The sequence below is a fragment of the Gracilinanus agilis genome, chromosome 4, assembly GCF_016433145.1.
Source record: "Gracilinanus agilis isolate LMUSP501 chromosome 4, AgileGrace, whole genome shotgun sequence".
Taxonomy (NCBI): Eukaryota; Metazoa; Chordata; class Mammalia; order Didelphimorphia; family Didelphidae; genus Gracilinanus; species Gracilinanus agilis.
The window spans coordinates 121,911,859-121,924,631 of NC_058133.1; the positions used below are offsets into that span (position 1 = coordinate 121,911,859).

General features: G+C 38.9%; 1 protein-coding gene across 2 annotated transcripts in view; it reads left to right on the top strand.

Moving 5' to 3' along the window:
• The window catches only part of KCNK2 (potassium two pore domain channel subfamily K member 2), a 219,747-nt gene that overhangs the window by 21,375 nt on the left and 185,599 nt on the right, over positions 1-12,773 (top strand). Inside the window, exon 1 of one of the 2 annotated variants that reach the window (XM_044673544.1) lies at positions 11,671-11,716. The exons of the other annotated variant lie outside the window; for it this stretch is intronic. Coding sequence (XP_044529479.1) covers positions 11,671-11,716 — 46 coding nt within the window. Of the gene's footprint in view, positions 1-11,670; positions 11,717-12,773 lie in introns of those variants that run through there. 2 annotated transcript variants of the gene reach the window in all.

Here is a 12,773-nt window from a genome sequence, read left to right on the forward strand (position 1 = left end):
TTGTTAAACAATCCTTGTCCTTAAGGAGGTCATATTTGACCTGGGGAGATAGTATGTACATAATAATACAACCAGAGTAGACAGGAGGTAGCCTTATGAGAAAGGCAGGAGAAGTGAGATAAGGAGAACAACAATGACTCCTTGCAGAAGATAGGATTTGAGCTGAATTTTGAAGAAAGCTGAGGCAAACTTTGAGTTTGGGAGTGATGAGGGAGAACATTATTTCAGGCATGAAGACTAGCTACAGAAAAGCATGCAAGGAAAGGGGGAAAGAATAAGCATTTTAAAGTGCCTGTTTTGTGTTAGGCACTATATTAAGTGCTTTACAAATATCTCATTTGATCAAAGATTTCAGAGATATTAATTGGAGAATTGTGTTCATGTAAAAAAGACCTTGGACTTTAAATTCAATTTGAGTGAACAGTGTGTTTGGGTTGGCAAAATTGCTGGGTATTAGAGGTATAGTATCCATGAAGGTGTTAATTCTATTGCATTTCCCCCAAAAAAACACATTCAAAGTACTGAAATCAGTTCTGGGTATCATTTAAGTAGGACATTGACAAACGTGCAAATATGGAAAAAGAGAAAGAGATTCATAAGAATCTAATTTGGAACAGTTGTGATTATTTAGGTTCGAGCCATTTTCAAATAGTTAAAGGGTTTCTTTGTGGAAGAGAAGTGAAATTTCTTCTTGGTTCAAGAGCTAAAGCTAAATGATGGAATTGATGAAGAGATAGGGAAACCTAGACTCTGTGAGAGACAAATTGTCAAAAATCAAATTCCCCAAACTTCTATTATACAGAACTGCCCAAAGATAGGAATGGATTGCCTTGAAGAATGATGGAACTGAAAGACCTTCAGCAGAACCTAGAAAATGAAGTTGGGAATATTATAGATAATTCATAATTTAGGAAGCACTTGGGAAAACCCTCAGAATTCCCTTCCAGTTTTGACATTCTGTGATCCTAACACACTTTAATTTCCACTAAGGGAAGAACATTTCATAATATCTTTTGAGGTAAAACAATACACTTGACAGAGGAGATGAAGAAATGGATATAGGAATAGAAAGATCTGGAGTACTGGAGGTATCTCTGCCTTGAGGCATTTTGATCATAAATTTCAGGTTTGTCTGCTCCCAATCTGTGCCAGATATTAGCTTTAATTTAGGAGAGTGGAACAAGTGACATAGATTGTCTCTATAGGAGAAGGGGTGGGGGATAGAGAGCTTTGGCTACAGCAAAAGAAAAGCAAAAGGAACTAGCATCAGAGCTTTTTTGAACATGCTGCTTCTCTGGGACACATCAGTAAGGTCTTTGTAATGCTCTAGACTTGTTGCTGGGTTGAGGTTGATTTTCCATGGACTTGGGGGGTAGATTTTTGACTTTGCTTATTTTGTTTCTTCCCCTCAAATTTTAATTGCATGGTTTTATATAATGCTGTAGTTCCTGTTCTGGGCACAAATGTTTTCCTGGTGGGTGCTTTAAAATTCCATAAATAAATTTGCATAATTGGCTATGGCAGGTCTAGCATGATGTTTATATGTCTTGTATTTCTTTGGATCGAAGAGGCAGCTTGTGTGGATTGATGACAATACTAGAGACAAGTATTTTGACCTCAGCTATTATTTCATCATGCACATTATCTGATGGTGGGGTTTGTGGTACTGACAGAGGAGATAGACTACATTTTGATTTTATGTTTGGGAAAGGCCAGAAGTGCTAGTGTTGATACTGACACTCAAAACTGCTCAAAAGTAATTTCCAAGCTCAGTACTTGAATCTATCTCCATAGCATTCAGTTTGAACTCATGTCCATTTGTTGAGTACCAGTACCACCCAATGTGGTACTTGGTAACTCTCTGTGGTTGATAACACTGTGAAAGGAGTGAGGATATTTTGATGGACTAAAGCAAGCTCATGTAAGAAATATGTTTCAGTGATGGTGGAATCATTCTTGTCCATGAGGAAATCATAAAGCTTCCATCTTCTGGTGAAAAAAAGTTTGGAGAAAGTCTTAAAATGTGTAAATTACAGTGGAGTCACTGGGACTTTGCCTGATTGCACCAAAAATTAGAAGGCAGTGACAGAAATCACATTCCTTCTGCAGGAGTGAAAAAACTGAACTTAGCAAAAATAATGTCTGAAAATATGAAATTGTTAAAAGGCGACTTCCTCTTTGCCCTCCCTTTATAGGAGGACTGCAGGTGAGCTACTCCTTGGCAAAGCCCCATGCTGCCCTTTCCTCAAACCTCCCTTCCCCACCTCATGGATGATTACTTTCCCAAAAGACATTTTCAGGAGCCCTCAAGCCTTTGCTCACAATGGAGAGTATCCTGGTATCTCTGTCTCCAGGGTATTATTCCATGGTATCCTAGAATTTCTCTTCATGAATCACTTAATCAACTGAATTTATCTTAAGCACTGATTTGAGCATATATTTCATGTTTTGCAAGACACCAAAATATCTGGTATTTGAGGGTATTTGAAGCACTTTTTGTGTGGTAAGTATTGGAGCACTATCCTAAGAGTCAGTGATAGTTAACATTCATTTATGAATCACCTGCCCAGAGAGGGCATGTAGGAGAAACCAGAGGCTCACAATTGATTGAGTTTTAAAAGAATTGTATCAATACTTGTGAGCTCTGTGAACTATTATTTTCTATCTAGTGACATATTCATGAATATAGACTCTTTACTGGCTATTTAGTTTGCACTTTGACTTAACTTCCAAGAAACTTTTGCTTTTGGCTTTCCCACACTCCTACGGACTGTATTCCTTGGTTGCAACCAGAAATATGAAATTAGTGAATAATTTTTAATTTGATCTTCACATTTCTTGAATCCACTTTTAAAAAGTGATTACTGTGGTGGACTGGTACTTGGGACCCAACTGTCCCTACCCCACTATCCATCTGTGACAAAGGCTGGGATTGGTCCTAATCAGGAATGGAAAAACAAACAGCAAACAATAACAACAACAATAAAAACCAAAACAGGAAGCCGAAAAATAAACAAACAAAAAACAGGATACCAATTCTAAGGTTTTAAATCGTTTATATAGCAGGGAAGGCAAAGCACTCATGAAATAGGATGGCAATAATTATGGTGAAATGTAACAAATGAAAATGATATAGTACTGATTGAATGGAATCATAGACTCAGATTTAGAAGGGTCTTAGAAATCATCTAATCCAACCCCACTCAAAAGGCAGAAATCTCTTTTATAAAATCTCTTGTACATGATTAGCCAGCCTCTTCCTGCACACTTCTAGTGTCAAAAATGTTCTTTACATTATGAGATCCTGTATTTAGCCTTTGAGCTTATTTTTACTAATCTAATTGTAGCAAAGTTGTCCCTTGTTTTTAAGATAAAACCTGAGCTTCCATAATCTTTGTCCATAGACTTTAGCTTTGCCCTAAGGAATGAATATCTTCTTCCACTTGATGGCCCTTGAACAAATATAGGAGTTTAATTGGGAGATGTTTCTTGGCATTTTAGGCCAAATGGGTGCTCATATAATTGTAGAATCAAGAAGCTGGAAAGGACCTTAAAGAGTTCTATGTTTGAATTCTGAATATACAATATACTATGATCTAAATTATAATCTATATGATGATCAGATTTAAAAACAAACCAATTTTAAATATCTTCTGGCCTTGAACTGTTCTATCCTTTGTCACCCTTATACATGAGATTCCCCCCCTTTACATTTAAGCACTCTCTCCTTGCTTTCTTGTTGTCTCTTTGACCCCTTACTTTGTCCTAGAAAGCAAGCATTAAGTGAGGTTGACCTACTCTTCACAAAGACACAGTGCCTGCAAGCCACCACTTAGTGATCTTTTAGGTGACTATGAAATGCTGCCGTTGCAAATGGTTGAAAGACCAGAATAGAATGGACTAAAGAAAACTAGATTTCCTTAAATTCAAAATATACTGAAAACCACCCAGATTCTGTGCTTCTAATAAAGAGCTTCATGTTTGATGGCATTGGTTTGCCTGGTCTTGAGAAAAGCTTGAAAATACATCCAATGAATTCATTTTAGGGAGTAAGTGTCAGCGGAGGATTTACCTGTGATTGCCACAGGTAGAAAATGTTAGATAATAAAGTGTAGACGGATAGCTTAATGTTCATTTCCCAAGGGTGGCAATTTGTTATACTGATATTGGAAAGAAGTAGGGAAATCCTGGAGTGGAATTTCCTATCTGTAAACAAAGTGCATTATAGTGTTGGTTTTTTTGGGGGTTAGGGGGTAGAAGCCATATCTGAGTATAATTTCATAAGATCTGTGCCTTATCAGAATTAAAAGCATTTTAAAATCTTATGCCTTTATCATATTTTAATTAATGTTATATTTATTCTTATACTAAATTTATTATGTCTTTCCAGCTAGATTATAACAAGATCTATAACGACGCTTTGTCCAGGGTGTTTTCTCCAGAGTTTTCCATAATATTTTTTACAAAGGAGGCAAAATTTAAGGCTTGTTGAGTAAATGAAAAATTTTCATTCAAAGTTCACTTCCTGATTCCTTTGTTGATGTGGGACATGGAAGAAAGTGATTTATTATTAGGGTTTTGTTTTTTTGCCTAAATATGTGATTTCATCATTGTAGAGAATTTCTGATGTGGAAACTCATTCAATCTAAGAAATGGGCAACCTGTGTATAATTTATGGTCTTAGAAAACTGCCTGAAGGAAGTGAGAAGTTAAGTGACTTGCCCTGACTCATATCAATAATCAAGATATATCAGAAGTAAGACTTCAATATAGGCCTTCCTGATACTAGGGTAAGTCCTATATCTAGAATAGCATGCTGCTGCTTCTAGTCTTAAATGTGATAGGTACTTTAAAAAGTTAGATAAAATTGTTATTATTTATTTTTTAGATATAATAATGATTATTAAAAATAATAATATCTAAAACTTACATTGAAATTTAAGGTTCACAGACCACTTTACAAATTTTACCCCATTCAATAAAACCATCCCAGGAGATAGGTATTATTATTATTCTCATTTTACAGATAAAGAAACTAAGGCAGATAGAGGTTAGGTGACTTGAGCAGAGTAAATGTCTGAGGCCGGACTTCAACTCAAGTTTTCTTTCCTGACTCTTGGTTCTTTGCTCTATCCACTGAGTCATCTAGTTGCCTCCTATGGCATTTTTTTTTGTTTTCTCATTCAATTTGTTTTTTAAGCTCTTATCTTCTGTTTTAGTATCAGTTCTAAGACAGAAATTAACAAGGTCTAGGCCAACCGGGTAAGTGAGTTGCCTAGAGTCACACAGCTGGGAAGTGTCTGAGCCCAGATTTTGAGCCAGATCCTCCTGACTCCAGGAATGGTGTTATATCCACTGTGCTACCTTCCTACCCTTCTATAGCATTTTTGAATTACAAGAGTCAATGCCCATTTAGATAACCATAAAAATAAGAATGAGGATCAAAATAAAATATTTTCATTTTTCATTTTGAAAATGAGAATGAATGTTGATACATATATTTGCTACCATATGGTGGTCATTTAACTTGAGTTCTTTATTTTGAAGGGGGACTTAGTAGTCATCTAATCCCATATTGAACTGAATGGAATACAGCATATTGATTATATCCTGTGCTTTCTTGACTTTGGATAAGCTTTCTCTAAAGCCTGATACACATCCCCTCCCCCTTGTCATCAGCTGAAATCCCATTCATCCTTCAAAACTCTCCGTAAATTCTACCTTTTCCATAAAGCCATCCCTGATCATTTCAACTAAAAGAGATCCTTCCCATTAGGATCACATAGAATTTTTCCCCTTTTCCTTTTCATAGCACACTTTGTACCTTTATAAGCATCTTATTTCCTCACCTGCCTCCTAGTCAGATACTTACATTATGTTTCTTTGTAACCTCTTTAGCATCTAGACCAGGGAGCACATAGTAGATGCTCAGTATATGTTCATCGATTTTGTTAGAATTGTTGTTGGATTGGACACCTTTGTCAGATGACCATCCAGCCTCTTCTCAAACACTCCACCTGAAGAGAGACTCATTTCCACATAGGGGAGCTTAATACATATCTGAATAGCTTTAATTATTAAGAAAATATTCCTTATATTAAATCAAAATCTGTCTCATAACTGCAATAATTAATGATAGTTGACATTTATCTCTTTGTTTACAATGTGTACAGGGGCAGCTAAGTAGCAAAGTGAATAGAGGGCCAGGCCCGGAGTCAGAAAGATCTGGGTTCAAATCTGGACTTAGACATGTCCTAGTTGTGTGACTCTGGGCAAGTCACTCCTTTTGCCTAGCCTTTGCCCTTCTGTCTTAGAGTTGTTATTAAGATAGAGAATAAGAGCTAAAAAAACTCATCAAAATATTTTACACACATCTTAACTTTTGATCCTCATGACAACTCTTTGACCTAGGGTGTATAGGCAGGACTATCACCATTTTACAGATGAGGAAATTGAGGCTCATGAAAATTAAGTGGCTTACTCAAAGTCACACACCTAGCATTTAGCAGGGCTAGGATTCAAGTTTAGGTTCTTTTACTCCAGATCCAAATACATTAGAAAATATTTTATTTTATTTAAAACATCCTTACCTTCTGTCTTAGAATCGATATTAATTATGGGTTTCAAGGCAGAAGAGTGGTTAGGGATAGGCAATTGGGGTTAAGTGACTTGCCCAGAATCACACACCTAGGGAGTGTCTGAGACTAGATTTGAACTCAGGACCTCCAGACTCTAGGCTTGGCACTCTATCCGCCCTATCAAATACTCTTTATATTAGGACCATAAAAACACAGAATTTAAGCCTATAAGACTTCTTAAAAATAATTGTTCTTTATTTTGCACTCTATTATTTTATAGATGAGAACACTGAATATCATAGTGGCAATATGACCAGCATCATATATTGCCACAATTAAGTAGTAGGAATAGCATTCAAACCCGGGTCTTCTGTCTCTAAATCAAAGATTCTTTTCATTCTACCATGCTCCTAGTTGCTATACCAGAAGTTGTATAGATTAAAAAGCTAATTGCATATAGAAATAAGAGCCCTTAAATATTCAAAAAGGCTCTCCCAAATCCTCCCTTTTTTCTTGTGTAAAACCTTCAGTTCTTTTAAGAGCTCTTCCTATGATATTATTATTAACCCCTTCACCATTCTTTTTTATACTTCTGTGGTTATGGTTCACTTTTTCAAAAAATATCAGCGCAAAGCTCTTTGCAAACCCTAACGTGTTGCTCTTACTGTTGTCAATGACTATATTAAAATGCAGTTCATGAACCGAATATTATCATCCAGGTTTAGTCTGAATCAATTTTAATATAATGATTCCCTTGCTTTATTTTTTTCTGGACATTATGCTTCTCTTAATGTAACCTAATACTGCATTTTCCCCCTAGGGTTCTTTCTGGAACCTAAGAATCTAATAGCTAGAATTTATGCATTTTTGTGGTTCTTTAAGGTCTAGAAGGCACTTTACAATGATCTCATTTGATACAACAATCAAAGAGAGTAGGTACTATTATTCATATCTATTTTACAGATGAGGAAACTAAGGCACAGCTAGTGATTTGCTCAAGGTCACACAGCTAGTTAGTATCTGAAGCTAGATTTGAATTAGGTATTCATTACTCCAAGGCCAGTATTTTATCTATTCCTCCATCTAAGAGGCTTCTGGTGCAGAGTAAACTGTGGGCTCCTAAAAGCTATGCTTGTGGAATTGCAAGCTCAATTAGATTCTATCAAATTAAAAAACTTCAAGTACAGACCCTTTGCCTGACAATGTATCTCTTCTATGAAGACTACTTTGTCTAATTTCAGAGAGAATCATCACAAGGTTGACCTCAAAGTGATGAACTTTTTGTTCATAGGCACTATCAAACATCAGTTATTAAATCCTCTAGGGGGAAGGTATATCCATAATGATTAAATAAATCACAAATCAATGGGGTGTTGAAAGATTTTAGATTGCTTTAGGACACCACTATATCTCACAATGAGCTTACATTGAGTTTTTAGTCAACTAAAACTTTTGGCCATATTTTGGTCTATAAACCAAGACCTCTCATACTCTAGTTGGGTAATTGACTTGAACAGTCAGTATTAGTTGGTTTAACTAAATAACAACCTTGGTTAAGAAGCAATCAGGGAAGTCAGTTGTTGCTGGTGGCCCTGAGCAAAGACAAACACTCTGTCTCCAACTAGGTTACTGGTCTAATCAGGACTTCGAAGAATCATTCCAATGACTAAGCCATTTTTATCATGTCACTTTGAATAGGCCAAGGTTGCATAGCAAAATAAATGTTAAACTGAGGTCAGCTGATTTAGAGCCACTGGTTGAGATAAGTGGAATTTGAGAAAAGGCATTGTAGTATTTCTTCAATTGGATCTTATTACTATATGATATTTCTAAATTCCTTATCCTAAATGCTATTTAAATTAATAGATATTCCTAGAAAAGACAAAACCAGAATAGGTCTGAAGGAAATCAGGCAGTGTAAATGAAGTGAAACCAACTTGGCCTTTCATAAAATGAACTTGTGGGATTTTCTATTTTCCTGATGACATTGGCATGAATGTAAACAGGACAAATCATCCCATTTCCTTCGTTCCCCAAATAAAACGCTATACAGACCAGCCCACTTCCTTTTTTTCTCTTGTTTCAAACACTGAGTGACTAAGGATATGTGATTCAAGATGGCATGGCCCCCTATGTACTACTGGTCTCTGAGTATTTAAGAGGAGGTGTTCAAAGGTAGGAAAATTGAAGGATGGTGCTGGTAAACATGGACGATAAACATGTAAGAAATAATTTACTGGTGTCATAAAGTTGTGTACACAAGAAAAGAAGGATAGAGCCACAGATAGATTTGTTTTTCTTTTGTTAAAAGTTTATAGATATAGATAGGAATTTTTAAAAAATCTATTTGCAAAGCACATCTGTTCTTAAATATGCCCATACCATTGGGAATGCCAGGTCAATCCAGGGAGTGATGCAAGGGTGAAATTGAGGCAGTTTGTTTGCCTAGAGATGAAGAAGGATTCATAATTTTCAAAAGGAAGAGATATTTGGATCTTGTGGTGAACCACTAGCTGAAAATGTCAACCATATACTGCTTTTGGGAAAAAGGAAATATTTTATTGGGACTATGGTATGAGGGAACTGTGAAGTAACTTCCCACCATATTCATATTAGTCAGCCCTTAGTTTGACTTGGAGATACATAACTTGAGTAAGCTGTGGTTGATTTTTACAGAATCCAGAGGAGAGAGGTGGGGGGAAAACCCAGTGAGTCGGTAATTGAAAAACAGGAGAAAGGAAGAAAAGTGCTAGCAGATCTATGGTCATTTTCGCCTGGAACAATGTTAGAAGATTTTAAAGTAATATCCAGAAAATGTCTTACTTCCACTATTGGGAGTATTTCAGTCTTCAGAAACCTGAAGGGATATTTGGAATGATTAGTAAGTAGAGGTTTTTTCATTTTAATTAATAAAAGAAAAAGGATATGTAGTTGGAAATGGAGTTCAACTTAAGTGGAAGAGGCTAAAGTTAAAAACTTTTGGACACACAGAAGCTATGACAGTATGATATGTTTACAAAGTTTGGGGGAGGGGGAAAGAGGGATACTCAAATGGCTCTAAATATTTTTTAAAGAAAAAAAAAGGTAGCTATATAATTTCTTAGCCTTGTTAAAGGTAACCTGCAACTATCTTGTCTTCTAAGAGTCACCTCCATAGTTTGCATGGTCTCTGGGTATCACCAGGACATGCACTCCTATTTGCCTTGACTTATTGCAGTTATAGAAGGTAAATTTGATGTGGTTGGTGAGGGTGAGAGGGAGGGACACAGCAGGCGATTCATATTGCAGCCCTGGAAAGGGAAAATAATTTACTCTGGGAGCTTTGATTCTGTTCCTGTTAAATCATTTGTGTACTGTGAAATGATTTGTCTGTTAGCACAGAACTTTCTAATCTAAACACCCTCTCCTCTACTCCTTTTCTCTCAACTGAAATGTGAAGCAGGCTATAGCCACAAGTTTAAAATACCCTGGGAAATGATTCCTAAGAGCATGGATATAAGGACTTGCCAAAGCCAGGGAAGTAGAAAGGACTGCTCTTCAGTAGACTTCTGCTACCCTTCTGTCCCCACTGTGTAGCTCCATGAACCTTTGACAACTGGTAGTGGGTCGTCTCCCCTTTCATCCTTAGCATCCCTCTTTAGTATTTTTGCCCTTGATACATCTTCTTTCTCCAGCTCCTCAAAGCTCCCCTCCCCCCCCCCCTCGCCTGTCTAACCAAGGGTTATTTAGAATTTTCTCCAGGAAAGAAGAAGCATCATTCGGGGTTGGGATGGATGGATTGGCAGAAAAACGGACATATGGACATTCAATACCAAGTAAGAGATAGGAAGTCCAACTTCTGATATTGCTTTCCCACACACTTATCCTTAGGCTCTACAGCAAGAGCAGAGTGCCAACTTCAGAAGGGAAAGTTAAAGAGAGAGGGAGGACCATGTGGAATGATCTTAAGGACTCAAAACATCCCGTCTCCCGTTTTCCTTTACAAAGGACCATGGCACGCTTTCCAAGGACGTGGTTGAAGATTGGGTGGGGCATTTACAGTACCATATACCTGAGAATAGTGGGTATCACCTGGTTTTAGAGAATGGTGGCAGGTCAGGGCACAAAGAGGAATAGAGAGGCCAATTGAGCACAACGGAATTCCAACCTGGGAAAGTCAGGGAAAGGGGCAGAAATGAAAAAGACTAAAGCATAGACAGGAAAAAGGTGGCAGAATATTGGAAGTTGTAGGGGATTGGGGGGAGGATTGACAAGCTAAGAGCAAAGGCGGGGAGGGAGGAGGAGACAAGTAGGAGGGAAGATTGAAAGGAGGGAAAGGACACTGGCTGGGGGGGGTGGAGGGAGAAAAAGGGAGGGAGACAAGCAGGGAAGGGAGAGGAAGGGAGACAGGCAGAGGTGGGGAAAGGAGGAGGGAGGCACACCGTGATTGTGTCACACATACAGATATACAGATACACACGCTCCTACACACGCGCTCACGCGCTGGGGGTTGGCAGGGGGGACTTGCGAGAGGAGAAACACAAAGACATGCAAAAAGGGACTGAACGAGATTCTTACACAAAGACAGCGGGGCAGACAGACACGCAGACAAGACCGATTGACACAAAAGCGCCCAGTGACAGAACAAGGAAGCAAGGGAGAGCCTGGGAGCCCCCCGGGCAGTGGTAGAGGCAACGCCAGCAGCAGTCCCACTCCAACTCCCTCTGGCTCACCACCCTGTGACAGCTGCAGTGAGAGAGCTTCCAAGCAGCGCCTTGCTCGCCCAGGGCCTGGGGGACCTTGGAGGGGGGACTGGGGAAGGAGAACCCAACTTCTCTCTTCCTCCTCTGTGAAGCTAGCCAGCCAGCAGCCCCTCGCCCCACCTTTTTGATTGACGCCTATTTCCCCCTCCCCCGCTGCCAACCCCCCCCCCCCCAGTAAAACAAAGACTGGGAAAATGCCTGCCCCTGAAACTCGGAGCGCGCAGCCTGTCTGTGAATAAGAAGTGAGTACCTCAGCGTGTTTTTTAGAAAGATTTGAGGCCCCCTCCTCTCCATCCTGGCCCCTCTTCAACCTCCCCCTCCCCAGGTTCTGAATGCTGCATGCATGCCTCATGCTTTCCAGTGCCTCTCAGGAGAAAGCCGGCTCTATTGCAGGAGGTGAAGCCCTTGTTCCCAGGCGTCATCTCTTTGGTCTCCGGGGGGCCGCTTCGTCCTGGAGGACAGTCCGTCGCCTTTCTCCAAGCTGTGGGTAGTCCATCAGGACCCTGTTCAAGGTCAACACCATGGTTCTTATTTGGCCAGCAGATCATTTAGGGACAAACCCACTTATTTCTATCCTAGCCTGATCCCTCCTTCTTTCCCCTATTTCTGCCCCCCCCTCCTCCCAGTATCCCAGACATGCATCTGCATTGAGGTTTTGCTTGGAATAATTTTAAAGATTTGTGATGCGAGGGTGGGGGAAAGGGGGTGGGAGGGAGGGGTCTATTGGAGGGGGAGGGGAGGGTTAGGATTATGTAGGGTTATGTTATGCGGTTGTCCACACTTGTTGCTAGCTGTGTGAGGAACGTAAGTGGTGCTGAAGTCTTGCTTCTGCCAGCATCAGAACTCCGGAGGAGTCTGTTTAAAGGATAAGTAAATGGGTGAGAATGGGAAGCATCTGATTAAGAATAACCTGTCATTAAGTTAGGAACCCCCTTTGCTGAGGGAGGAAGGAGAAAAAGGAAAGATATAACCTCTATTTCTTTTCTCCAAGTAGCTTCCTCTGGGTTTGTACCAAACAAAGTTACATACTCACTGATTCCCCATGTTTGACTTGGGGGGGAAAATTATGTTTGGGGTTTTATCTGGGATTTCACGAAAATTTCTGAATGCTGTTATTTTTAGAATAGACATCCCATTTGTTTTTGGTAATTGAAAAAGTTTTAGTTGCTTGAGAAAAGTAGATTTTTTTAATTTTAAAAAAGAAATATTGGATTTCTTCCAATTATAGAGAGGCTGTTACAGGTAAATGAGAATAGGTGGACTAATCTTTTGAGAAGCAAGTCATTTTCAAAGATTTCCAGATTCTTCACGTTGGAAACCACTGATTCAATGGATTATATGTGTTTGTGAGGGTAAAAGAATGTAGGGAAGCACTCAGATTTCTTCTAAATTATAAATGGAGTGTGAGGGGGGTAAAGACTGTTTAATTCTGTCATATTCTGCCTCATGATTG